Below are 25796 nucleotides of genomic sequence, written 5' to 3'. Positions count from 1 at the left end.
CGATGGCCGTCCGATAGATCATCTCGCCCACTCCCCCTCCGTTCTCCAGATCCGCCTCGCTTGCTCCCACTCTTCACCATCAACTTCGCCCTTGAGCAAAGTTCGTTCCGCAACACCTAATCATACTCATCTGCGTGTTTTTCCATCCCTTATCGCCTGGTTCTTTCTCCACCTTGACGTACCGCACACCCCTCCGCACTGTGAGGTTCGGAAGGCCACCATACCAACCGCCCGGGACCTGGTCTTAGACAGATCTCAGGCATATCTCGTTTATTCGTTTGGAAATCGCGTCATTTCTGCTTGGTGGTCTTGCTACAAGCGCACGTGCTACCCCCTCGCAAGTAGCCGGAGATGGATTACATACCGCCGGACACCTTCGACGCTCCGTCATCGACCTTATTCCCAAGACAAATATCGGGTCTGGGAGCCGCAGATTTGGAAAGCTTGAACGGGAACGTCGCTGCTATAGGGCCATTTGTGAAAGTCGATGGTATGTCTTTGAGTATCTCTCAGATGATGTGATGGGCATACGGCGCTTGGAGTTGAGCGGAATGGCTGCTGACCTTCTAGACCCACCCAAATTCGAATTGGAGTCATACATCGCCAATTACACTGGTAAGTCACCATTTGCTCTAACAAAGATTTCGACTAATGAAGTCTCTTTGTTTCAGGCCGGACCAGATTCAATCGCCTGTATTTAATAGGCACGTGTTCAACATACCTTTCCACCGAAGCGCTTAAGACCGCGGTCGCCGAAGCCAAATCGAGCAAAGATGTCCCGAGATATGAACTCGCTGTGCGAGCGCTTGCTGAGGTTGCACCGAACGAACCTGAGGCAGTTCTAGACAAGGAATTTGTGGAGCGCACGACCAAGGTCGTCAAGGCTGAGAGCGACCGATTAGAGCACGAGCTCCGAGGCTATAAGAACAATTTGATCAAAGAAAGTATAAGGGTAAGTCATCCTTGCCTTCCACTATTGCGTGACATCGTTTGACATGTTTTCGTGTCGCAGATGGGAAATGAGGACCTCGGACAACACTATCATCATGTCGGCGACCTGGTGGCAGCATCCAAAGCTTATTCTCGCATGAGGGACTACTGCACCACCCCAAGTCACATCGCATCCATGCTGTTCAAGATCATCAACGTGGCCATCGAGCGAGGGGATTGGCTCAGCGTCCAGTCTAATGTCCAGCGACTGCGCAACCTTCAATCCAAACCGGAAGAACAAGCCAAGAATCAGCCCAAAATGGCCGCCGCCCTGGGTCTCTCCCAGCTCCACTCCGGCTCCTATCTAGATGCAGCGAACAGCTTCCTCAGCACGACTCCCACCCTCGGCGACTCGTACAACGAGACCCTCACCTCCAACGACGTCGCAGTCTACGGCGGCCTCTGCGCCCTCGCCTCCATGGACCGCCACGAGCTCCAGCGCCGTGTCCTTGACAACAGCTCCTTCCGCAACTTCCTCGAACTCGAACCCCACATCCGCCGCGCCATCTCGTTCTTCTGCACCTCCAAATTCCGTCCCTGCCTCGACATCCTCGACTCCTACCGCGCCGACTACCTCCTGGACATCCACCTCCAGCGTCACGTCGACACCCTCTACACCCGCATCCGCACCAAGTCCATCCAGCAATACCTCGTCCCCTTCAACCGCGTCACCCTCGACTCCATGGCCCGCATCTTCGCCCCCAACCCCACCAATGGCCAACCCCCCGCCACCGACCTCAACTCCCCCTTCGTCCAGGAGCTGATCTCCCTGATCCAAGACGGCACCCTGGACACCCGCATTGATCTGGAGAAAATGGTCCTGGTCTCCAACGAGGTCGACAAGCGCACCGAGGTCCAAGAATCCATCCTGAACAACCTCTCCGAGTTCACTCGCGAGGCCCACATCCGACTATTACGGACGGAAATCATCCGCTCCGGCCTGGAGGTCCGGAATACCGAGGATCGGTCGAAGACGGCACAGCACGGCCATGGACCCGGGGGGAAGGATGCCAGAGGCGCAGCGGGGCTGTTTTAATCAAAAAAACGTTGAGGTTTTGCTCCACTATCGTGGGTTTTGGAAGCCAGGGACAAGCAGTATGAATGGAACTGAAATGGGATGTGATGGAATTAGAGATTCGAAACGGGGGCCGTAACTAGTTGATTTGAAGATGAGCGAAAACGTCGCATTTACTTTATGGGGGATGATGCATGCATAGATACCAATTGAAGATGGTTTACACGCTTTACTAATTTCTATCGCTTTGACTCATATTGTTGTCGGAATGAATGTATTCGGATCTCCGTAGGGTGTATTAATCATATTACATCAGAATAAAGCATAGGCATCAAAGGTAATCATCTGGGGGGCATCAGAAACCTGAAGTGAGCTGAATTACGCAAGCAGATGGAAAGAAAAGAAAAGAACAAGATCCAACCCCATTATTCGTCATGATGAAAACAGCCAACCCTCTACGCCATCGCCAATGCCAGCGCCATCGCGGCACCGCCGGCAACCCACCCAGCGTGGCCGGTGGCTTGGGCCAGGGCAGCGTTGCTGCTGTCCGTCGCAGACGCGGAGGCATCGGAACCGGTAGCGCTGGCCGAGGCACCAGAGGTGGCAGAGGCAGTGGTCGCCAGGGTGGACTTGGCCGAGGCGGTCGCCGACGCGGTGGCCTTGTTAGAGGCGCCGGTCTCGGTGGCGGTGATGGTGACGGGGAGATAGGGCATGTCGGTGGTGGTCAGGACGGCGGAGTCTTCTCTAGTAGTGGTCGCGTCGTGCATCTTGACCTCACAGGTGATGACGGATTTGTTGCCGAGCTTGCATCCTTGGCTTTGGACGCTGTGGAGTTGGGATGGTTAGAAGCTTTTCCTTTTTTGTGTTGTTTTCCATGCTTGTTTTGCTTGGCTTGGATCTCACCCAGATGTCGGGTTTACATCTGGGCTGGGACAGTGACAACTTACTAGTCCTGGTAGCTGTAAATCATATGGTAGGTGGAGGGGCCTTGGGCGACGGTGTAACCACTGGAGGGGAGTCCACATTCGTCGTCATCGGTGCCAGGGGCACAGTAGAGGACATAGGAAGTGACAGGGCCGTCCTGCAAATCAGCATTAGTATGGTTGAATAAAAAAGATGGTATCCAGAAGGGGAGCTTACAACACCGATAACCTTTCCGACGATCGGCTGAGGATCAGCCTCTGGAAGAAAGATCGAAACTACATCGTTGGCGACAACGGATGTGACGGAAGCCAGGAAGGCGAGATAGAGCGACTGAAGATGCATGCTGCAGGTGGTGGAATTAAATTAAACGAAAGGCAGTCAACGGCCGTGGATCAAAGGAATGTATGTGTAAGGCAGGCCGATCGTCTCGAGACTAAAGGAAAGACTGGATGGGGAACAGAGGCAGCAGCAGGAACAAAAAACAGGGCGCTTGGTCTTTTAAAAGAAGAATAAGCAGCCCAGTTACATTTTTTTAATCTCGCTACTCCAGAGTAGGAAAATCGTCAGGGACGTGAAGAGGGATGATTGGGTCGGTGGCGGCAGCTAAGGAACTCCTAGTCGCTGGTAGTCTCGACTTTGGGCCTGGAATTTCCCTTTCTCTCTAAGTTTGGGGGCCACCTCGGTGCCACTCCGTGTTTTTGCATTTGCCCTTGTCCAATTTCGACATCCATCAAGCACAGTCCCCTCGTTTAGAATTGAATTAAGCGCCATGTGTCGGTACCCGTGCCTTGGACCGGCTCACCAGTCCGCTCACAACCCCAGCCATCAACAGCGCGCCGTTGAATCCGGCCATGATATAGAAAGGTGCACCGGGGGAGACGGCGTCAAATAAGGACCCGCCTACTTTGGTGAGAAGCAAGATGCCCGCTCCGCCATACAGAGAGTATACTCCGGCAATTGAGCCTTTGAGGCGCGCAAGTGGCTGCCTCTTCTGATCCTCCGTGCCACCCAGCAATGGTCGCTGCTCATCGGAGTCGGGATTCCGGTCAGACTCCGTATGCGGGGAATTTCCTGAGTCATGGGCTTCCGCGCGAGATTCGTCGCTGACGTTCAGAATCCCGCCGCTGAGCACCGCCAAACTGCAGACAATGGCTCCGATCTGGCTGATCCCGAGCAGAGCCATCACTAGGAACACGCCCGCATTTCCGTCGGGACCTTTAAACTGTGGACTGGGCAGCAACCCAAATGCCGTATAGCCGATAACGCCCGCGAGGCAGGCAAAAAGCAGAGGGAGATGATACCATCTGGACTTTTCGGATAGAAAACCGAACGCAGGCGCTGCGATCAGTGCTATTAGCTGCGAAACGCCCGTTAAAATTGAGGCCAACACGTAGGCCTCGCGACAAGATTCCTTGATCCCGCTAGGTCCGGTGTCCCTGTTGCCGCCGCAAAGACCGGACGCTCGGTAGTAATGGTTAACAAAAAGCGGAACGAACAATGAAATGCCCACGGACGAGGCTCGGGCCACAAAGCCCCCTAGATATCCTATGAAAATGTCCCGCTGGCGGAATCCCAAAGTTATCGCGGCATTAAGCTGTCGTAGGTAAGGGAATCGCGATTTGCCATCAACGGGACAGGATGGCCCGGTGCATGTAGTGCCCGAGTCCTCCGGATGTGGCAACCAAATTGAGCTCCACGTTTTGTCTTCCTCGCCAGGGAGATTCCTCAAGCCGATCCAGCAGCAAGCACTCACCAGCAGCGCCACGAGCGCAACTAGATAGTAGCTGTACTGAATTGCCTGCGGCGGAGACAGCCCCCAGGTTTGGAAACGGGCAGGGAGTGGTAGAAAAGCCACTAGAGATACAAGGGCACCGCACCCAGCACACATGCCCACGAATCCAGCTAATCTAGAAGATGGTGATCTTCTTTCGGCCTTGGACCCGGCACCATGGGACGATGGAGGATGGGTAAAGTCATCCTGGGTGTCGGGCGCATTGGAAGCCAGGGATGATGAATGTTCATGTCCACTGGCGTTTCCTGTCACTACAGGCAGAACAGCTGTCACCATAGTCGAGACTGCAGAGCCTCCCACACTGAAGAGTAGTCTTCCAAGCAGAAGCTGGGGATAGACATTCTTGGCTTGAACAAACAAAGCCAGGGCCAGGGCCACAACCCCGTATCCAGCAACACAGACCTGAATAGAGAAGATTACAGTTGAGCCATCCGAGCGACTTCGTATTGTGATAAGTCAAGTGGGAAAGGGACACATACATTGCGGACACCTATACGATCTGACAGAACTCCCCACAGCGGACAAGCGGCCAGTGCAAGCAGCTCATCAGCGAAACCCAGGGTTCCCACCGCATCACCCTCTCCTTCGTGCAATCCTATCAAGTCGGTCACCACGAAGGACACCGAGGAATTAATAAAAACCAAAAATGCAATTGAAAAAGGGCAAACGGCAAGTAGGTAAGTTAGTGTCTGGGTGCGACTGGCGGTAAACAAAGAGCCTTGAAATGCCATTGTATGTGTATATAGATGGTTAAATCCCGTTCATATGACAATTAATAGTATACCCATACACAAATTCCATGTCCGTGTTGTTAAACCAGGGCAGGAACAGGATAATGCATCCTCAGTCCAGAGAGATGGAGATGATACGGAGTCAGGAAGGAGGCAATGATCTTCCCCTCCAGAGATCCCCGGAGTCACATGATTACGCGTCATGGCTCGGCGAAGCTGGCACTGCATGGTCGCTGTGCACGAAGAAACATCCGCTGTTGTTGTCTTATTCAATTGTTTTCAACTTTCTAGGCAGCTTTTTCGAAGATGATTCTGTTTGATCGGATCCCTTGTTTTAGGGGTTCTGTCGGCAGTTATGAGATCATTTAATGATGGAACTCTCCGGAATATATACAACCAAGATACTTCAGATATTCAACTCAATGAGATTGACTAGGTCCTGGACTGTGCCTTCTTTCTACTTGCTCACTTTTCAGCCCCCCAATATCATCTACTGAAATCATTTTCACATCATTCTCACCACAACCTTTGTTCTTCCTGCATGCTCCATTCCATTCCTCCCGTCCACGGAGATAAGTCACATGCTCCGGCCGAAGTACCGCTGACGTAAGAAGCCACCGCCCGTACAATACCGATACCGTACAGTATAGCTGTCCAGAACGCCTCCGCCCAAGCCAAGTGCGCCGGACTCGCTGCGATCCCCCTCTCTCTATCCCATTGTTTCCTCCTCCCCAGTCGAGTGCTGCCAATGTCCTTCTGAGAGGGAAGTTACCTTCGATCTCCCGTTTTCGTCCATGCCCCCGGGCTTTTTGCCCACCTCTGTCTCCTTGCTGCCATGAGATTAGCCGCCTACGCCGGGGTAAGTAACTGCTCTGGAGAGCTGCCGTCGCGGATTCACCTCGTGCTGACCTCGTTGCTTCACAGGCGTCTGTGGCCCTGGCCACGGGTGTATTTCTGAAAGCGCTGCATCAACGGGCGAATTTCTATTCCGCCTGCGTATACCTATCTCAGAGCAGCGCGAATCTTATGGTGAGTCCTTGCCGCAGCGTGCTTGGTGCTCCTTGTGGAGGATGTTGGACTCACACCCCCCAGATCCTGACGAATGTATGCCTATTGGCGGTGGGCTTCTTCCTCTTCTGGCTCCAGCGACTTCTATACGGACCCCTCCGACCCATCGAAACCGAGCAGCTATACGAGAAGGCATGGTTCGCCGTGACGGAAACATGTCTCGCGATGACAATATTTCGGGGAGAGCTGGGTGGGTGGTTTCTGGTCATGTTCGTCTGCCTGCTCGTGGGCAAGGTTTGGGGCTGGATTGGCGAAGGCCGTGTGGAGTTCTTGGAACAGCAGCCTCCGGCCAATCCTCGCCTGTTCCATACTCGGCTGGCTGCCTCGTTGCTCCTCTCGGTTCTATTCAACGCCTTCATGCTGAGATATTGCATCACCACCGTCCTGGAGCAAGCGCGCCCGGACATGATGGTTATGTTCGGCTTCGAGTTCGCCGTTCTCACCATCCTGTCTAGCTCCACGGCAGCACGATACTCGATCTCTCTGGTCGAAATCTACATCAACCACCAACAGACAAAAGCAAAACTCGAGGAACGTCGTCAAGAGATCCGAGCTGCTAGGACAGAGGCTATACAAGAGCATGCGCGCCGGGGCGAAGCGGAACCACCTACCAATCTACCCGATGAGAACGACGTGAACGAGATGGAACTCGACGTTCCGGGCTGGGAAGAAAAAAGCCGATGGATCTTCTATCTCGACCTTGTCACCGACTTTCTGAAACTGACCGTGTACCTGAGCTTCTTTGCCATCCTCTTCACATTCTACGGATTGCCTATTCACATCCTGCGCGACGTGGTTGTTACCATTCGCTCCTTCGGTCGACGAATCATGGATTTCCTTCGTTTCCGCAATGCCACCCGTGACATGAACGAGCGATATCCCGATGCCACCGCCGAAGAAGTCGCAAGAGAGGAGGTCTGCATCATTTGCCGCGAGGAAATGACTCATTGGCAGCAGCCTGCCCCTGGGCAGCCGCTCCAAGCCCGAGTTTCAGACCGTCTTCGTCCGAAAAAGCTTCCGTGTGGCCACATCTTGCATTTTGCTTGCCTCCGAAGTTGGCTGGAAAGACAGCAAAACTGCCCTACGTGCCGTCGTCCGGTGATCGCACCCGCTCGCCCTCGCGGAGAGGCAGGGAACGTTGCGAATAACGCACAGGGTAACGCGGGTGTTGGCGGCCAACAGAACTTCCCCGCTGGGAACCAACCCCCAGGCAGAAACGCCGACGGGTTGCCCAGGGCTCGTGTTTACCAGTTTGGACCCTTCCGGATCGGCTTCGGCGCCGGCCGAGGCGATCTCTTCCACAATCTCCATCAGCAGATCCACCAAGGAAACGTTCCACTGCAACCGGCAAACAATGCCAACCTTCCGGGCGCTCGACAGATCGGCTTTGGCTTCGGATTCGGACGGCCTCCGCCAGCCGCGGCGCAGCAGCCTGCACCCACCCCTACCACCGCCGGCGTTCCTGACATGCGCAGTCAATTGCAACAAATGGAGCAGCAGATCATGCAGGAAATCCATGATCTTCGTGTCACAGCGGATCAGCTCCACTTGGTACGACAGCTACAGACAGAATTGCAGAGACTCCGAACTCTACAAACCAACCCTACTGAGCCGTTGACCAATGCATTCACGAACTCCTCCGTTCCTTCATCATCAACCGCAGCATCGACGATATTCGCCCGCCACCATCACCTCGGGGACAATCCTGCTCCTGCCATGGCTGCAGACAATTCTCAGCTGCCGGAAGGGCTTACCCTTCCGCCGGGCTGGTCCCTTGTTCCCCTTAACACCACGGCTCATCGAGCACAAGAGGTTTCCAGTTCAAGTGCAAGCCCGGCGGTTCCGGCGACGCCACCAGCCCCGACGACCGACCATGCGTCCAGTGTCCACCCTTCTACGGAAAGTCACGTCGAGAACGAAGATCGGAGTCGTGACGATGCTACTACATCTGCCCCTGCTTCTCAGGGCTTGCCGGACTGGGGACGTGACGGGGCCGAATCCCCGTCTCAGCAATGGACCGACGTGGCATCGGAAACGCAGCCGGAGAAGGTTGGATTATCATCTGCAACAGATGCGGAGGGAGAGAACGAGGACGGCCAGTCAACGTCATCAAAGGGCAAGGCAAGAGCGGCGACGGTAGAAGATGCAGCAGACGAGGAGAGCTGAACTTTTATTTTTTTTTTGTTTATCATCGTTGCGCCCCTCGACTTCTTTCCCTCTGGCTTGCCTTGGTGTAACCTTTTATTGGCGTTCTTTTCTTTTCTTTTTAGCGAGGCAGACACATCATACCCGGGGTGTATGTTTGAATTGTAGTGCTGTGGCCCTGTTACCCACCGCTTTATTTATCTCACGACGTTGGAAAGAAGCCCTGGAAATTAGAAGTATGTACATAGTTAGTTTTATGGCCAATTTGACGCAGGGACCTGTGATCAATCGATCGACTGGACTCGTCCGAGGAATCCACGGCAGACGCTTGGGAAACCCAAAAAAGAAATGACCCGGAGGCGCATCCCACCGCCGTACTTGCCGCTTTGCAACGAGGTTTATAGAGTACCATTTAATGATTTAAATGATCGAAATGCCGGCAGAATACGGGTAGATACACGATATTACGGATTCTGTCGACTTCTCCGCAGGGTCTGCCACAGACTCGAGTAAACTCGATACGGAGTAGTGGTGTTTCATCGTCCAGAGATCGACACTTGTGGGTGTGAATTCCGCCGAGAAGATGGATACCTGGAATTGACAGGAATGATCTGATTTGACAAGAAGAAGAGACGATTCGAACGGTGGAAATGACCGGGAGTCGTACGCCATCCAGGTTACATGGATGATTTCATGACGGGGAATTTGTCTGTCTGGTCGTCATGCAGTGCTGACGCCAGCTCCGCCTCCGCCCGCCTCCCGTCTCGCGGTAATCTCTGGCTCTCTTCATCGCATCTCCTCTTGCTGTCGTGTGCGTTCCTCTTTTTCTTTCCTTCTTCCTCTTCTCTTCCTTCCTTTGCATCCTTTTGTCTGCCCTTTCTTTTTCATGCGCCCCCGCCTCCCACAATCCCTCCCCTGTGCCGTCTGATGTCACCCGCCGACGCCGCACATGGTTGACAGACAACGTAAGTTTGGTCCCCTGGCGCTGATCAGTTCCAGGACGCTCTGCCTGCAAGCCACGTTTCTTGTTGCCTCCCATCCAGGGTCTTTCGTCGCCTCCTTCCCCTCCACCCCCTTTTTGATGACAAAAAGGATTTTCTTCTGTGAATTCTGGTCGCTAAGCGCATGACTTCGGTCAATTGTTTTGCTGCAGACTCCCCTATTCTTTTGCGACAACCACATCTTCCACACGATATCACTCCCTCACACCGGGTCCGATGATTCCAACGCGGCGGGCTATCCCGCTTCTTGGCCTGGCCTTTTGCGTCTTCCTCCTATACTCGTTCTCCAGGCTCTCACAATGGCGCCAGATGCCGCAAGCTGTTGGCAAGACCGCCGCGACGCCGTCTCCTACGCCGTTTGCTCGCTGGAACATCAGCGGAGTCGGATTTGACGAACCACAGGGCCGAGAGCCGTACGCTCCTCTGCCGCAGTATGTCCCTGGCACGCCCAAACCTCCCGGCTCGACCTACTCGAAAATGATCGTGGTCCCGCAGACCAGCGAAGAAGACACGACGTGGATGGAGTACGAGCTCCCCGGCTGGGAGTCCGCCGTTTACGTGGTCGATGATCCCTCGGCGCCTCTGCACCCGCCCCGGAATAAAGGCCACGAGGTGATGGTTTATCTGAGCTTCATCATCGACCACTACGACCAGCTTCCCGACATCGTGGCTTTCATGCACTCTCACCAGTATGCCTGGCACAATGACGAGATCTTCGGCGGGAATGCGGCCGAGATGCTGGACCGACTCAACCCCGCGCGAGTGATCCGCGAAGGCTACATGAACCTGCGCTGCACCTGGGCCCCCGGCTGCCCCGACTGGTTGCACCCCGGAACGGTGGAGGAGGACGAGACGAAGCAGGAGGAGACTATGCTGGCTCGGTCCTGGGGCGAAATATTCCCCGACGATCCCATCCCGGACGTGTTGGCGCAGCCCTGCTGCGCTCAGTTTGCGGTCTCCCGCGAGCGAATCCTGTCCATCCCCAAAGCGCGCTTCGTGTACTACCGCGACTGGATTCTCCGGACGGAGTTGAGTGACTACATTTCGGGCCGTGTCTGGGAATACCTATGGCATGTGGTCTTCACCGGAGAAAATGTGGTCTGCCCCAAGGAGAACGTCTGTTACTGCGACGGGTATGGAGTCTGCTTTGGCGGCGAAGACGGGTACGACGAGTTCCGCAGCGTTGGTCAGCAGAAGCAGGAGCTGGAGGAGGACCTGAAGCATTGGTACGGCCAAGCCGAAGTGATTGAGATCGCTCGGTTGCGCGGAAACCTGGGGGAGAGCAGCCGTATCACGGTTCCCGAGCCCGGGAAGGATCTTTCGCTCCAGGACCAAATCTATGCAAAGGAGCTATTGCTGGACGACATACTCTTCAATGCTACGGAACGGGGCAAAGACCCACGAGCTAGAGCCGTGGAGGCCGGAAGACCTTGGAAGGAGGGAGATGGGTTTTAGCCCATATGGACTTATCTTTCGTCCTCATGACAGTCAGCTCGGCCTCACTAAAAGCGATATCTGCTTTAGAATCTGGCAATCTCCAGAAGGACATTCACCATCGCCTTCTTGTCTATATTTGCAAGATCTGATTTGGGCTACGGCTCCTTTCCTATATTTCCTGGAATCTACCCTTGAGTTATTTGATTTTTCCTCGGAGCGTTGAGGACTTTGTTTGCACGAATCGTGGGAGTTATGTTTGTTTGGATGGCATTTCGTCAAAATTTGTTGACATCAGGCGCAGTTTAAGTTTGGCAGGCTCCAAACCTACGGAGTTTAATAGGGTTCTGAAACAGTTGTGAAACGTTAAATTGATCAATAAACCATTCAAGTATCGAAGATCGGTCACTAAGAACTGCGTTCCTGAATATCAGACCCAAGAATATATGAGCAACTGACATCCCCTCACAACTTCGCCGAGAAATGACCCCCCATAACCCTCTCAATCACCTTCGCCACCGCAACACACATCTCATCCCCATACCGACCTCCAACAACCTGCACGCCCACCGGCATCCCCTCGACAAGCTCAATATCATCTACTCAATCAGCCAACCACACCAACCAGCCAAACGAACCCAAACCAAACCCAGAGCGAGAGGGGCAAAAAAAAGGGGAGGAGGAAAACTTACACTGCTCCCTTGTAAACCGATCACTCTCGTTCCTGGGCACATGCGCCCTCCAGTCCTCATCCGGCTGGTCCTTGGCCCTCGACGCAGTCGTCACCGGCACCGCCAGCGCCGCATACCCCAGCAGGTTCCAGATGCTCGTGTACCCGACGTATTGGGCGCCGCTGGTCCAGGTCCCCGGCGCGTAGCCGACCCATGTGCTGGTGGGCATGATGAGCGCGTCGATCCCGCTGGTGACCCATTGGCTGAGGTAGCTTGTTTCGTAGGCGTATTTGTCGGCGTGGAGCTGGGTGGGGGTGTTAGTGGAACCTGTTTGGTTGTTGGGAAGATGGGTTGGGTTGGATTGTATGGTAGGGACTGGATCTAGACAAGGGAAGGGAGGGAAGATTACTTGATGCGTCTGCGACGTCGTCAGCAGATCCGCTTCGCTCCCGACCAACATCCCCGGGATCAGGGGCTCGCCGCTCAACTCCGTCTTCTTGCGACATCCCTCGCCGCCGTCCGAGCAGACGGCCTTCAGCCAGAGGGAGTAGGCGTGGCCGTGTGAAGAAGCGTCCCACTCGAAGACTGCGCGCGAATAGCGTTAGCAAGCTGGGACGGGGCTAGCAGTATCAACAGGGATGTGGCCTGTGGCTCGTGGGTATGATATAGTGTAAGGGCAAGGGCAAGGGCAAGGGTATAAGGAAAACCCACCCTCATGACCCGCGGCCTTCAACGCATCCACGACCTCTCGCACGGCCCTCGCTATCGGAGGCTGCACCTTCACCACCCCGTCGTCGACCAGGAACCCGATCTTCAGCCGCCTGGCCCCGACGGAGGCGAGATGCGAGCGCCACGGCACAGCCGCGACATGCGGATCGATCATCCAGGGCTCGACGGCCGGCAAGGCCTGCATGTAGCGCTCGATGCTGGCCAGGTTATTCGTCATGGGGCCGGCGACAGAGCGCACGATATCTTGTCCGGGACTAGGTAGGTAAAGCAGGTAAGACACACGTATGCATGCATGCATGGCAATCACGAAATCTGACGGGAACAAAGAAACTGCCCAGAAAAAGAAAAGAGACTCACTTCCCCCTCTCATACGGATGCCTCCCCGGGCTCGGCGAAAGGCCATACATCCCGCACACGCCCGCCGGGATGCGAATCGAGCCGCCCAGATCCGTGCCGATGCCCAGCACGCTGCCTCGGGCGCTGACGAGCGAGGACTCGCCGCCTGAGCTGCCGCCTGAGATGAGCCCGCGGTTGAGCGGGTTCACGCACTGTCCGAACACGTGGTTGTACGAGTCCGACATCATCATCGACTGCGGGAGGTTGGTCTTCACGTAGAGCACGGCGCCGAGGCGGCGGAGCGTCGTTGCGACGGTCTTGTCGGCGTGGGCGGGCTTGTTTGTGAGCCCGACCCAGCCTGGGATGGGATGGCTTGGTTAGATGTTTGGGTTTGGACGGAGGAGAGGGCTGAGGGGTAGGGATTTGGGGGATCTTACCGATGGATGTGTCGACGCCTTCCACGGAGAAGAGGTCCTTGATGGAGACGGGGAGGCCGTGGAGGGGGCCGACGAGGCGGCCGGTGGTTGCGAGGTGCTGGTCTAGTTGGGTCGCTGTGTCGAAGGCTTCGTTGAAGAAGATCTCCGTGCAGCAGGTGGTCAGCTGGTGAGCGAGGGCGGCGCGCTTGGCGAATGCCTTCGTTAGTTCCAGGGACGAGAGCTGTCTTGTGTGCAGCTTCTGGAGCAGAATGTTGATGTCGGTCTCCTCGGTGAGAGAGAGTTCGGTGGGTGTCAACATGCGTCGGAGGTATGGTAGGGCGTTGGGGGTTGATTCGATCGATGTGATGGGATCGAGGCGCCATTCGTCTGGGATTAGGGATAGCTGGTCCCTGCGTTTCTGCGCGGCGAGGTCTTTGTATGAAGATGTCATTGTGTCTTGCTGGGGAATGGGATTGAGGGTGGGATTAAAGATGGGCGACAAGGGCTGCGTTTCGACGAGGTTTATATAGCTATTCCTGCGATGCGGAGATACTAATTCGAAATCAAAGTACTTCATTATTGGTGGATACGATGTGATAAAGGGAGTCTGACTCGCAGTTCTGACGCTGGTCGATTAGGGCTGCTGCATAGATAGCTTTCCTCTTTGGGAAAGGAGCGTTTCTTAGTGATTCTCCATCGTGGGGAATCCAACTGACGGGTTTAATGCCCAAACATGAGACACAAGCCCACTGTATCTACACTATTACCCGATTATTCCTCCATCTCCGCTCACACTGCGCCTGTCCATCCGGATACCGTGGAAAGTCACCCAGCTGGCAGTTCCGCCAGTACGTGCGAAACACGGCGCACTGCGCCTCGGTCGTCGCGTTCATCCCCGCCAAATAAACAGGCGTCGCCATGTGGATGTAGAATTTCGACCTCACGTTCATCGCGGCTACGCTCTCGCACACCTTATCCACCATCGACGACAGGACGCGCGAAGGTAGTGCTGTCGATACGTCTTGACTACAACCCGCGCGGGCGAGAGCCACAATGGCCCCGGTATATCGGTACACTACGGCCGCGAGGCCTCGGTCGGTTGTCCAGTCGCCCGACTGCGACTGGAGCATCTGGTCCATCGCGCGCCAGGTCAGATCCCCTGCGTCCAGGGCATCCGGATCCTGAAATTCTTTGACTAGATGCACGAACAGCTCAAACGTCGCTGGCGGACAGCCAACGGAGTCATAGAAGCTTGTCTGCAGCGTCTCGCGGTGCCAGTCGTCGAAGATGAGCTGCCCCCCGCGCACCAGAGCCCCCGTGGCGTCAAACCATACCAAGTAGCTCAGCACATCGGTGAGACCGGTGATTCTGCGACTGAGGGCTTCAAACTCAGCCCGGTTGCGACAGTGGAGATCCAGTAGAGACCGCGCACCGCGGAGATGGCAGTGCCAGCGTCCGAAGGAGCCGCTGCAGACTTCGAAGATGGCGAAGGTGGCGATGCCGAAGAGGGCGAGCGGGTGGGCCGATTCGACGAGCTGGCTGAGGCCCATGAGGACCGCTACGTTGAGCTGGATGGAGGCGAGGGTGGATGAGGTCGGCGTGGTGGTGTCGTGGTGCTTGGCCCCGTTGATGCGCGAGCGTGCGAATTCGAGGGTTCGCGCTACCAGCTCGATGGCTTCGGCGGGGAAGCGGCGCTGAGAGGAACGGATGCGGTGGTGGCAGTCTGCTAGGAGGTCGACGAAGCTGTAGAGGCCGATGGAGGTGTGGGATCGTGGCTCGTTACTCCCTGGGATCTCTGGGGATGGTAGTGTGGGCGAAAGTGAGCTTGGGGAGCTCTTTTCTTCCATCCACACCACTCTTCTGGGATACGTACACGGCCGTCTGTCTTGTGCGCAGGAGCGACATCGAGGTCGGTTCAGGTCGCATTTGATGCCGCGTGCTCGACAAGCATGACAGTGACGGTCCCGTCGGATGCCTCGAGGCTTCTTCCCTTGATGCATTCTTTCTGGACTAGGAAGGCAGTCATCTTGGATTCCACCTCGCCTTCCGGTCAGAGCGGGGACTAAATTGGTTTTTAATCCCCCTCTCTCGCAGTGCTTGATAACCTGCCTGGTTGGGATTAGGGCATCGCCATCTCGGTGATAAGCGTCACACGCGAGCGGGGAAACTGGCCGACTTATCGGGCATTTGCCTATCATTCTACCGTTAGTGCTCCGTTAAGATGGTCTTATCGTCATTGGTGGCATAATCCTTAACGGAATGGGTTATGTAACTGGACTCGGTGGTCACGGTGAATTACTGAGCGTGATTTATTCAGGCCACAGTATAGCCACTGCAGTCCAAAGCTAAAGTCAAGTCTTGAATACTTCTACTAACAGAAGTGTGGACAGTCATGGATCGAAGCAAAAGAACATGATATTAGCAAGACCTGTCTATAAAAGCTTCCCAAGAAAACGACGAAGATCAAGTATTCTATTTCGAAACTGCCCGGAACTCTTCACAGATGCCCTTCATTTTCATAACCTCCGCAACTGGTATGCTATGCTCCGGATCGATTTCGTCGAGACAAGCCTTCAGACGGGCAAATGCCGCCTGTTCCCCGGGAAGCATCACACTTTCGGCCTGAAATCTTTGCATAAGTCTGCAATCTGCGGCGACATCAACGACCTTAAGCACGTCGGTCATTTGATCAGTTTCTATCGCAGTCAGCGAGATTGCATAGTCTTAGATGAATGAGGGACAATACATACGGAGACGCTGCGCAACCGACACTGAACAGGAGTAAATTTCATTGAAGAGCTCACATTCCTTGAGACCAGTCACTTTGAGCATCTGAGCGTCTGCGACAACATCTGCACCGAGACCAAGCACGCTCAGATCAGAGAGGTTCTTGTCTGCTGCACTTGGATTGTGATTCTGATCCGCCCAGGATAGAAATGCAAAGAGTCTGATCTTGGTTTCTCTTCGTCGCGTCTCAACTTCCTTCCGGAGCTCGTCAAGTTCTCGGTCAATATTGTGGCTTGCAGATTTTATTTCGGTTATTAGAGATTCTTGTATGGGCGTGTGTCCTTCTTGTACGGAATTGAGCTCTTCGTGCAACTCGTTCAGCTTTTGTTGGAGTTCGATGAGTCGTGGTGGGACGTCCTGGAGTCTCAGAGGACGGGGATATTCGTTTCGGACCACCTTGCGATCCATGCTGTTAGGCCGCTATGAAGGTGTCCAAGGGGAGCAAAATATGAAGTCGATGTAAATAGTATCTCACAGATGAGAGACGGGAGATCGGAGTCTTGTCAAGAACGCAACTTGTGGTGGTTGGAAGACGTAAATCAGAGCGGATGACAAGAAGTCTGGATATGAACGGAACAACCAACCTCACTCTGACGTGATGTGCGAGGAATTTAAGTTTTCACTGTGAGTCAGAATATCTTCTCTATCTCATGATTACGATAGCATAGACGGCATTGATGAGGAAAATAGAAGACCGCATGGACGACTGAAGTATACTGACTGATCTTGGGACGCATCGCGGGACTCTCGAAGATAACCCCCACGCGAACTATGACAGCGCTATTGCAAAAGATTTGAAGACACAGCAGACTGGGGGCCTAGGCTCTGTTTACATACCTCCCCGATATCGACACTTTGATACCTAATTAGCCTTGTGCTGCAAACCAAGACGGATAGTACACAGCGCCGTATGGCCACCATAGAGAGATACGATCGATTCCAAACGCGGCCACGCCGGCTCCGATCGATCATCCTTAACCAGGGGGTCACCAAGGCCAGATGTAGTGGGAAGTAATCTCCTTGAGTTAGGTCTGATCGTAGGTCGTGTAGCCAACCCTCCCCTGAGTAGAACGTCGAATCCACCGCTGCAGAGCTTCCCGACTGGTCTGCAGGCCTCTTCCCAGTAGCCAGCTACCACTCCAATTATCACGTCGATCTGTATGGCTCCAGACATAGGTAATTTGATGCCACAAGGCAATGATTCGCAGTGTGGAAAGGACATACTAAAATCAAAGACCATGCCCATCCAGGGTGAATTCACTGTCATTCACCGCTACTCCATGTTATCGACGGAACTACTCGAATCACCTTCTACTTCGATGGCATGCATGCTGCCAGATAGCAGTCAGCAGAGCACTGTACTGTGATTTAATTGAAAACTCCGTGATATTCACCAAGGTCTGTCGGGTAGTTTGGAAATATAATTACCCAACTACAGGGGCAGCTGAGGAGGTAGCAGGAACATTGCCCAGAGCTTCTGTTTCAGTTGTCTTTTTGAAAGAAGCTTTTCTTCATTCGGCGCTTATATTAATTTCAACATAGGTAGATATCCCAGCAATTTTGACATCGAATACAACTAATATTAGAAGATTACTATCAGCCCGGTAGTAACCCCCCCCTGGAAAGTCGGACACTGCCAGACTAACACAGGACGGTTAGTACCATGTTTCTCTAATGAAGCATCTTGAAAATCCTCACCCAGAAGATGAAAAGGTCCCATTACCCTCCGAAAGGTTTGTCCCCACTGTCTTGTCTAAACACCCGCATTTGCCGGCGTTCTGGTATATGCGACGTACTTCAGAGCACCGGTCGATCCCCAGGCCTCTGCCCCAATCCTTTTGTCCGAAGGCAATGAAAATGTTGATTTTGGCGTGCTTAGAAATATGCGTATCTTGAGGCACACTGCGGATTTTGCAACGATTCTGCATTCGAAGCCCTTTGTTGTTTGAACACTGTGGGAACCTCTCGGTAGGATACCGGCAGTTCCACCATAGTTTTTTGGGTATATAATAATTATACAAATCCGGATTGGAAAAGGAAAAAAATTGAAAGACAGTTGGTTTATTTTCTCGTCTCCATTGAGCCATGTCTCCCTCCTTCGCAGAAAAAATGGCCCGCGCTGAAGTGGAAGCGGATTTCTTTGGACAACAACCTCCCCCGGATAGCCTGGCTGAACACGAAACACTCGTGCGCAACTTCATCGATTACCACCGGGAAACCTCCCGACGTGTGGCGCTTGTGACCTCTGGAGGCACGACTGTTCCAATCGAGGCTCAGACCGTCCGCTTTCTCGATAATTTTTCCGGCGGTACGCGAGGCGCTCGTTCCGCGGAGTACTTTCTGCAGAGAGGATATGCGGTGATCTTCTTGCATCGGCAGAACAGCCTGTTGCCATACGATCGGCATTACAGCAACTCGAAGAACTGTCTTCTGGATCTTCTGGACGTTGTGCAGGGTGCTTCTGGCGATAGCGGTAGCGACGGCCACAGAATCACGGTACGCAGAGAACACGAGGATCAACTGTGTCATGTCCTCCAGCAGTATCGCTCCGCCAGGGAAAACAACCTCTTGCTTCTGCTGCCGTTCGAAACCGTCACGGACTACCTGTTCCACTTGCGATCTGTCACCATTCTCATGTGGCCTCTGCGTGCTACCGGCCTTGTGTACCTCGCGGCAGCTGTGAGCGACTTTTTCATTCCTCACAGCGAGATGGCCGAGCATAAAATTCAGTCTTCGGTGCCATCCTCCCACCCAAGGAAGGATGGTGTCGATCTGTCATGTGTGAAGTCCGAGAACCTGAGTTTAGACCTCAAGCCGGTGCCCAAGTTTCTCAAAAGCTTGGTTGACGATTGGGCTCCAGTCGGAAGTATGATCATCTCCTTCAAGCTGGAGACTGATTCGAATATTCTGCTTGACAAGGCGCACGGTTCTCTGCAGCGTTATGGCCAGCATCTTGTGATCGGCAATTTGCTCTCTACTCGGCAGAGTGAGGTTGTCTTTGTTGAGCCGGATCAGCCGCGTGAACGATGGATTCGGGTCCCTTCTGATGAAGATGGTCTTAAGATGGAGATCGAGAGTCTCATCGTCGACGAGGTGGCCAAAATGCACTCGGAGATGATTGGGGAGGAACGTTGAAATCGCGTCTCTCTGATAGAACCTTTTGTTCTTGGTTTCTGCTATGTTACTTGAATTATTGTTTTTCTTTTGTCTTTTTTGACTGTGTTTTTATTCCATTTTTCTTTATCTCTCGGTGTATTTTGATGTAATAGACCTGATTTGGCGTGAAGAATAAGACAGTTGGAAATCGTCGATTTCCTGCCACCATTGATGGATCATGTAGACCATCTCTCAACAACACGATGTAGAATTCCGACCAGGCAGCTTGCACCGTAGGATCAGCTGTACGCAAAAGGCGGAGGCACATTGGGCCGAATCCGGGCAGACAAGGCTCACAAGTCCAGAACACTATCTTACCCCGCTACTTGCCGCCATGGAACGACTTCTATCGAAAGTCAAGAGATCAGCCCGCAGATCGACCTCATTTATAAAGAAGCAACCCCGGGATTCAGCTCCAATATTCGCACCTCATATAGCTGACCCGCCAGACGCAAACAGAGATGCTCCTCTGGAAAATCTCCCATCGGAGCTTCGACTCCATCTTCTCTCAACCCTGATGCTCGAAGAACTGCGGGCCCTGGTCCATGCATCCCCCGTATATCACCAGCAGTATATCGTCGATCGCAAGCGTATACTCAGTCAGTGTTTCGACACGACATTGCGAAGCATCACCGTCGATGCCTACGCGGTATATCAGTCAGGTCTTCCTGAGTTTGCTCGCCAGCGCTCCCGTGAAAAGGTCATGCAGTGTCTTGAGACTTACCAGAGTCGGCGATCTTTGTCTGGGGATGTGGATTCCAGGAAATACTTCTCTTTGGACGAGGCCACCGGCATTGTATCGTTCCATTTTAGAATTATTTTGCCTCTATCGCAATTCTATGTTTCGTGGGCTTTTGATGATATCGCGAAACAGACAGAGACCCCTCAGAACTCAGAGCTCCTGAGTAGAGCAGAGGAGACCAGACTGCTGCGTGCACTCTATCGCTTCCAACTGTGCTGCAATCTGTTCGGTGTTGGCTCGCATGAACCCCCTCGAGACCTGCCGTTGCAGTTTGACTCGATTGAGATATTAAACGTTTTCTTTCGCTTGTTCGAGCCTTGGGAGGTGGAAGAGATTGTCTGTATTTATTGTTTCGCCAAGGAGCGTTACGCAGACATCTTTGATAGGATCAGTTGGGACGTGGACGAGAAGAATCCCAAGTTCGATGGTCAGCGGCCGCCGACCCCGGATGGCGCATTTGACCTTGGGAATAGCTGTAAATTTGTATTAATTTTATCTTATCGTTACTGACCCCTAACTAATGCGACATGTTTTAACAGGGGTTAGAGACACTCTCTTGAAGGGAGCAATATCTCGCGGACTAGAGCTGCTGTACACGGTTCTTTTTAAGATGAACAACCATGATCACCTGGTATCAACGATGCAGGAGCGCATTGCGTGGCCGGCGGGTTATTTCCTAGGGAACGAAGCTATGGGGCAAACGGCGCAAACTCTTCGTCGTCGACGGCGGCCCTCAGCTCGTGATCTGAAACAGGAACGACGTGACCCGTTGCTATTCCATGGCGATAGTCTTCTGGATGTCGAGAAGGGACATCCACCCCAAGCTTGGACGTTGATATGGGGTGGAACATATAGCAACCTGTACGGATACTATGTGCATGATACGCTTCATCGTTGGGGCTACGTTATGTGGGATGCTGCACGACTTGAGAGTATAGGCGCGTCTGAGGTCTTGATGCGTCAGTGGGAGGAGGACTGGGGAGATAGTGACCCAAGAGATAGTTTGTAGATGACTTTCTGCGTTCCGCGTTATTTCATAATGACCCTCTGACAGCTCTACATGCTCGGGATTCAATGGCTTCACTATGGGAAAACACAAGTAGCAGATACGTGTCGAGAGTGTTAAAAAGATGTTGAAAGTTTGATTGGGAAAGTGGAAGCGCCGACAGTATGAATATTACTAGGTGGGTGCAAGGTTTCTGATCACTTTCAGCATAACCAACGGCCCTGATCTCAAGCAGACCTGTGTGGATCCTAGAGCCTGCTAGGAAGGTATCCTGGTTCCATTCCGCAAAAATCCCCACTCCAACCAGCAACAGCTTTTGAAGCCGGTACTCATATGCGACAACAGGGGCTTACTTTCAAACTAATGCACCTGAATACAGGGGTTGAAACCCTGGGCTTGTACTCCGTATTTGGGAATCTGCTTCTCCTGTGAGGAGAATCTCGCCCAGTGATGAAGAGAATTGCTGGAAAACCCTGCAGCCTATTCTGGTCCAGAACTGATTTGATCATGAGAATAGAAACAGCGCTTCTAACCGAAATTAATAGCCATATTGGCAATTTCAAGACGAAGGTATCCTCTGGTGATAGTGGATTGGCGACATGAGATAGTAAGGGGTATCTTCAGAAGCAGGATTGTGATGAGGTTCTAGAATACTGTTACTTCTTGATCCAAATCCACAGACCCGCTTACTCAAGAGGGAATGTCTCAGACTGGGAAGACTAAGGCTGCTGGTTGAATATACGGAGTAGAGACCCTCGGAGGCCGGAGACTCTGAGCAGCGAAGACCTCTACTCGTAGGAATCTTCAGATGTCAAGTGGGTAAGAGGCTGTCAACGTGCAATGGGAAAATCTCGGATAAATTATTTTGATTCGGGGATTGCGGCATTCTTCCGTATTGCTAAAGATCCAGGTCGCTTTCTTTAGCATCGCACGAGGTGAGTGGTAACCGATCCAATGGTTTGATACCACCCAGACTGGGAGAATTGCAAGACAATCTCAAACACGAGGCCATTCTAGGGGTCAAAAAATAAATGAAGCAGGCGAATGTCTCGGTCAAGGCCGGATCGAGGGATTTCCGGCGAAGCTTTTCGGGACCAAGTGGGGAGGCGCTAACGATGGCTTAACCGGAGCGTTTCTCTGCTGCCTGCGAACCGTTCGGCAAATCAGCCCTAAATCGACTAAGGCCTCATCCGCAACGCATATTGGCTGCCGGCTCTCGTGGAAATGAATGGGCGTCTACACTAGTCCGGAGGGTTCTAGTCCAGGTCCTGACCTCATTTCCACTTTGCCCCTGTCGAGTCTCGAGCTGCTCGGACTGGTTGGCCCATCCTGTGCCTGGGAATGGATGGATCCATGCTCCACTGCAACCACAGGATGCAGAATATAAGGATCCTGCAGGGTCCTGCAAGCTGCTGGATTTCTCATCACCATCATTCTTTTATTCTCTTTTTCTGTTCTTTCCCACGGGCTTGATTGATCGATTCATTCTCGTCCCATTCATTCATTCCTTAACATACTTCCATTCTTTTTCATCATGCATTTCTTTCAGTCCGGCTTCATTGCCGCTGCCCTGGGCGCTTTGCTGGTCTCTGCCGCCCCGGTGAACGACCTTGAGGCTCGTGGATCGTCCTGTACTTTCACCTCCGCTGCGAAGGCGAAGTCCGGCAAGGGCTCCTGCTCTACCATCGTCCTGAAGAACATCAACGTTCCTGCCGGCGAGACTCTTGACCTGACTGGCCTCAAGACTGGCGCTACTGTACGACTCCTCCCATGTTCATGTTCAGGGTAAGCAGATGCTGACCATACCCTCTTACAGGTCATCTTCGAGGGCGAGACCACCTTCGGCTACAAGGAATGGAAGGGACCCCTGATCTCCATGTCCGGAAACGACATCACCGTGAAGCAGTCGTCTGGTGCTAAGATCAACTGCGACGGTGCTCGTTGGTGGGACGGCAAGGGCGGTAACGGTGGAAAAACCAAGCCCAAGTTCTTCAAGGCTCACAAGCTCAACAAGTCCACCATCAAGGGCCTGAAGGTCTACAACACCCCTGTGCAGGGATTCAGCATCCAGTCCGACCACCTGACCATCCAGGACGTCCTCATCGACAACTCCTCCGGCACCAACAAGGGCCACAACACCGACGCTTTCGATGTTGGCTCCAGCACCTACATCGTCATTGACCGCGCTACCGTCTACAACCAGGATGACTGCCTTGCTGTCAACTCCGGAAAGGTAATTGCTCTCTATTGATCCCCTAGTCTTGCACAACTGTCAAAGCTAAACGTCTCCAGCACATCACCTTCTCCAACGGCCACTGCGAGGGCGGCCACGGTCTCTCCATCGGTTCCATTGGCGGCCGCAAGGACAACACCGTCGACACCGTGAACATCATCAACTCCAAGATCATCAACTCCCAGAACGGTGCCCGCATCAAGACTGTCTACGGTGCCACTGGTTCCGTCACCGGCGTCCGCTTCGAGGATATCACCCTCTCTGGAATCTCCAAGTACGGCATCGTCGTCCAGCAGGACTACAAGAACGGCAGCCCCACCGGCAAGCCCACCAACGGCGTCAAGGTCGATAACATCACCTTCAAGAAGGTCACCGGTAGCGTCAAGAGCTCTGCCACCGATGTCCAGATCCTCTGCGGTTCCGGAAGCTGCAAGAACTGGACCTGGAGCGGCAACAGCATCTCCGGCGGAAAGAAGAGCAGCAAGTGCAAGAACGTTCCCTCCGGCGCTTCTTGCTAAGCGTGTCGCTGATATCTACGAGATGAAGCGGTTCCTGAGCTGAACTGAGATTCTGTTCGTGTGTATCATAATTATTTGACAGGATTGCTACCTGCCACCTGCCGTATACTATATTTAGTGCCACTTGCTTATATAGACTTTAATATAACTGGCCAAGCGCCCCATCCACCAGGGTTTAATCATCTAGAGCTTCCTTAAATAGAATCTATCTGATCATCTCCCGAAATCTGGCGCTGCGTGATTTGCAACTGGACTCTCCTGGCCCTCTGCCTGAGGCCCGCCAGGATCTTCGCACTGACGGAAGCGCGCACCTGATCCGGCCATCGCGTGACCGCGTCTTCGACGACTTTCCACGCGTGATCCACCGCTTCACATTCCTGTCGATAGCACAGCTCGTTCAACAAGAAGGCCAGGGGGCGATACTGTTGATACCCTGTAAGTAGCCAGCTCCATTGCTGTGCGTGGGGCTCGGCTTTCAAGCGCGCAGAAACGTCGACAATGTCGATTGCGAGCAGAAAAAGGCGGTCCTGGACATTCTGAGACCAACTGCTGATGGGAACAGTATCGGCGCTGTAAAGCTCAAACCACATCTCCATTATGAGGACGTGCGCCACATGCTGCGTTAGCCACTGGATCGGTTCGTTGTTGGTGCTGTGTCTCAGATACTGCGAGTGGATCCTGGTCTCGCATGCTTGTATGAGACGCTCGCTTTGTTTTATGTCGTGCTGACTTTGCAGCTGGCGTCGAGTTCGTGCGATGTCGAAGCGTACAAGAGAAAATGTCACTTCGGTCCAGCCTTCTCGGGGAGCTGGAGCCTCTGTGGCGCCTGGATCGAGGCCGGCGTCGTTGATGTTCAATGGGGATTCCGGAAAGGTGTCTTTGTCGGATACATCCTCTTCGCCGAGATCCTTGACTGCTCGATGATCTAGATACCAGAGGTTCCACCACAATCGGGCTCTCATCTCCCGTTCAAAGATTGTCAAATTGGCTCTGCGAAACACTTCCGACCGCTTTGCCAGTCCTGTCAGCTTCCATGCAACGCTCGGCCTACCGGACAGTCGATTGATGGTGAGAAACAGAACAAGCGCTTGCAGTGTGCTAAGTTCATCGTCAAGGAGAAATGCTGCGCGTGCCAGAGACTGCTCTACCAGGTGAGCATGGGCCGTGAAGGCTGTGTCCTTGTTTGCGTGGAAATATTCCCGCACTTCGTCCGACGTCATGCTTGCCATACTAGCAAAGTAGATCGCATAGACCAGAGCCTCTTCGCTGCTGCGCAGTGACTCCGGCTGACAGACCGATGCCACAAGGACCCTTTCTGCGCTAGTGCGATGCAATACTTTCACCACCGGATCCACCCTCTCGACAAATATCTGCCAGCAGGCTCGCGCTCGAGACAGCGAAGGGGAGGAAACCGCCGGTGGCTTGCATATCCGGATGGATATGTCCAGGTCCCACAGTTCGGGACTGGGGGTGCGTATCGCATCTTGTGGATTTGGCTCCGTTTGAAACAGCTTTTTGGATGGCCGATTGCAGGTCCTCACTGGCGACGGATACGTGCACGCCACCGACCACCGAATACAGTTGCCGCAGGGTGTTTCCCTGTCGCATTTTACTTTTCGGGCGCGACAGCCAACGCAGGCTTTGGGCTTGACAATCAGGGGCGCTTTCATTGGTAGTGCTCCGGCCGGCTGAATCGCTTTTTTCATTAGGTGTGGTGTGACCTTCAGGTCTAAACTGATCGACAGAGGAACTCGATTTCGCGCCGACAAATTTGCTAGACACGTTAAATCTCGGTGATCTCGGAATATGGAAGCCTGAACCCCTCTCGACTTGCCAGACGGTGGTGATGTTGGCAATACGAGGTGTGGCTATGCTGCCAATGCAACGGCTTTTTCGCGGTTCTCGCATTTCTCGGTGTCCTGGGTGATGGTGACGTTTGATTGGTCCAAGCAGGTCTATACGGATGACCTCATTCCGGGCCTTAGATATTGGAATAGTTGCATATAAAGTGCGATGGTTGACGGTTGCAGTATCATTGATAGTTTCTGTATACTCGAGATTAAAGATCCAACTGAAATCTGCCGGATCAAACAGCACCAAAG

The 25796-nt window shown here is 53.4% G+C and overlaps 12 protein-coding genes across 12 annotated transcripts; 6 read left to right on the top strand and 6 right to left on the bottom strand.

The window, feature by feature from the left end:
• Positions 1 to 25: 25 nt before the first annotated feature.
• P170DRAFT_435845 (COP9 signalosome complex subunit 1) lies at positions 26 to 2231 on the top strand. Its single transcript, XM_024849033.1, has 4 exons — positions 26 to 490; positions 571 to 615; positions 672 to 952; positions 1013 to 2231. The coding sequence occupies exons 1-4, from the start codon at positions 352 to 354 to the stop codon at positions 2024 to 2026; spliced, it is 1479 nt and encodes a 492-aa protein (XP_024705976.1). The 5' UTR covers positions 26 to 351; the 3' UTR covers positions 2027 to 2231.
• A 35-nt stretch (positions 2232 to 2266) lies between these two features.
• P170DRAFT_150930 (putative GPI anchored glycoprotein) lies at positions 2267 to 3565 on the bottom strand. Its single transcript, XM_024842518.1, has 3 exons — positions 3146 to 3565; positions 2953 to 3086; positions 2267 to 2830 (listed from the first exon to the last, which is right to left on the bottom strand). Exons 1-3 carry the CDS (start codon positions 3269 to 3271, stop codon positions 2461 to 2463), a joined length of 630 nt encoding a protein of 209 aa, XP_024705975.1. The 5' UTR covers positions 3272 to 3565; the 3' UTR covers positions 2267 to 2460.
• A 124-nt stretch (positions 3566 to 3689) lies between these two features.
• Positions 3690 to 5452, bottom strand: P170DRAFT_353249 (putative MFS transporter; the record flags this gene model as incomplete). The annotated part of the gene is made up of 2 exons (XM_024843970.1): positions 3690 to 5123; positions 5201 to 5452. 2 exons carry the CDS (start codon positions 5450 to 5452, stop codon positions 3690 to 3692), a joined length of 1686 nt encoding a protein of 561 aa, XP_024705974.1.
• Positions 5453 to 6126: 674 nt separating this feature from the next.
• Positions 6127 to 8940, top strand: hrdA (E3 ubiquitin-protein ligase HRD1). Its single transcript, XM_024851506.1, has 3 exons — positions 6127 to 6311; positions 6377 to 6481; positions 6545 to 8940. Exons 1-3 carry the CDS (start codon positions 6288 to 6290, stop codon positions 8684 to 8686), a joined length of 2271 nt encoding a protein of 756 aa, XP_024705973.1. The 5' UTR covers positions 6127 to 6287; the 3' UTR covers positions 8687 to 8940.
• A 487-nt stretch (positions 8941 to 9427) lies between these two features.
• On the top strand, positions 9428 to 11484 carry P170DRAFT_435842 (DUF3431 domain-containing protein). The gene is made up of 2 exons (XM_024849032.1): positions 9428 to 9630; positions 9819 to 11484. The coding sequence occupies exon 2, from the start codon at positions 9883 to 9885 to the stop codon at positions 11119 to 11121; it is 1239 nt and encodes a 412-aa protein (XP_024705972.1). The 5' UTR covers positions 9428 to 9630; positions 9819 to 9882; the 3' UTR covers positions 11122 to 11484.
• Positions 11485 to 11508: 24 nt separating this feature from the next.
• Positions 11509 to 13703, bottom strand: P170DRAFT_463807 (putative acetamidase; the record flags this gene model as incomplete). The annotated part of the gene is made up of 5 exons (XM_024852191.1): positions 11509 to 11699; positions 11793 to 12356; positions 12483 to 12754; positions 12858 to 13194; positions 13274 to 13703. 5 exons carry the CDS (start codon positions 13701 to 13703, stop codon positions 11566 to 11568), a joined length of 1737 nt encoding a protein of 578 aa, XP_024705971.1. The 3' UTR covers positions 11509 to 11565.
• Positions 13704 to 13965: 262 nt separating this feature from the next.
• Positions 13966 to 15252, bottom strand: P170DRAFT_406012 (Zn(II)2Cys6 transcription factor; the record flags this gene model as incomplete). The annotated part of the gene is made up of 1 exon (XM_024846607.1): positions 13966 to 15252. The coding sequence occupies one exon, from the start codon at positions 15250 to 15252 to the stop codon at positions 14008 to 14010; it is 1245 nt and encodes a 414-aa protein (XP_024705970.1). The 3' UTR covers positions 13966 to 14007.
• A 472-nt stretch (positions 15253 to 15724) lies between these two features.
• P170DRAFT_474227 (uncharacterized protein) lies at positions 15725 to 16447 on the bottom strand (the record flags this gene model as incomplete). The annotated part of the gene is made up of 2 exons (XM_024853112.1): positions 15725 to 15948; positions 16003 to 16447. The coding sequence occupies 2 exons, from the start codon at positions 16445 to 16447 to the stop codon at positions 15725 to 15727; spliced, it is 669 nt and encodes a 222-aa protein (XP_024705969.1).
• A 1677-nt stretch (positions 16448 to 18124) lies between these two features.
• On the top strand, positions 18125 to 19174 carry P170DRAFT_406010 (putative phosphopantothenate-cysteine ligase; the record flags this gene model as incomplete). The annotated part of the gene is made up of 1 exon (XM_024846606.1): positions 18125 to 19174. One exon carries the CDS (start codon positions 18125 to 18127, stop codon positions 19172 to 19174), a length of 1050 nt encoding a protein of 349 aa, XP_024705968.1.
• Positions 19175 to 19529: 355 nt separating this feature from the next.
• P170DRAFT_406006 (uncharacterized protein) lies at positions 19530 to 20946 on the top strand (the record flags this gene model as incomplete). The annotated part of the gene is made up of 2 exons (XM_024846605.1): positions 19530 to 20412; positions 20477 to 20946. 2 exons carry the CDS (start codon positions 19530 to 19532, stop codon positions 20944 to 20946), a joined length of 1353 nt encoding a protein of 450 aa, XP_024705967.1.
• A 1341-nt stretch (positions 20947 to 22287) lies between these two features.
• P170DRAFT_381618 (glycoside hydrolase family 28 protein) lies at positions 22288 to 23775 on the top strand. The gene is made up of 3 exons (XM_024845581.1): positions 22288 to 22699; positions 22760 to 23176; positions 23236 to 23775. The coding sequence occupies exons 1-3, from the start codon at positions 22478 to 22480 to the stop codon at positions 23692 to 23694; spliced, it is 1098 nt and encodes a 365-aa protein (XP_024705966.1). The 5' UTR covers positions 22288 to 22477; the 3' UTR covers positions 23695 to 23775.
• A 38-nt stretch (positions 23776 to 23813) lies between these two features.
• On the bottom strand, positions 23814 to 25485 carry P170DRAFT_508810 (uncharacterized protein). Its single transcript, XM_024854605.1, has one exon. It carries the CDS (start codon positions 25398 to 25400, stop codon positions 23889 to 23891), a length of 1512 nt encoding a protein of 503 aa, XP_024705965.1. The 5' UTR covers positions 25401 to 25485; the 3' UTR covers positions 23814 to 23888.
• Between the last annotated feature and the right edge of the window lie 311 nt (positions 25486 to 25796).

Source organism: Aspergillus steynii, assembly GCF_002849105.1.
Source record: "Aspergillus steynii IBT 23096 chromosome Unknown P170scaffold_3, whole genome shotgun sequence".
NCBI classification, from domain to species: domain Eukaryota; kingdom Fungi; phylum Ascomycota; class Eurotiomycetes; order Eurotiales; family Aspergillaceae; genus Aspergillus; species Aspergillus steynii.
The sequence above is the reverse complement of the archived record's forward strand: the minus strand, read 5'-3'. Positions and strand labels throughout refer to the sequence as shown.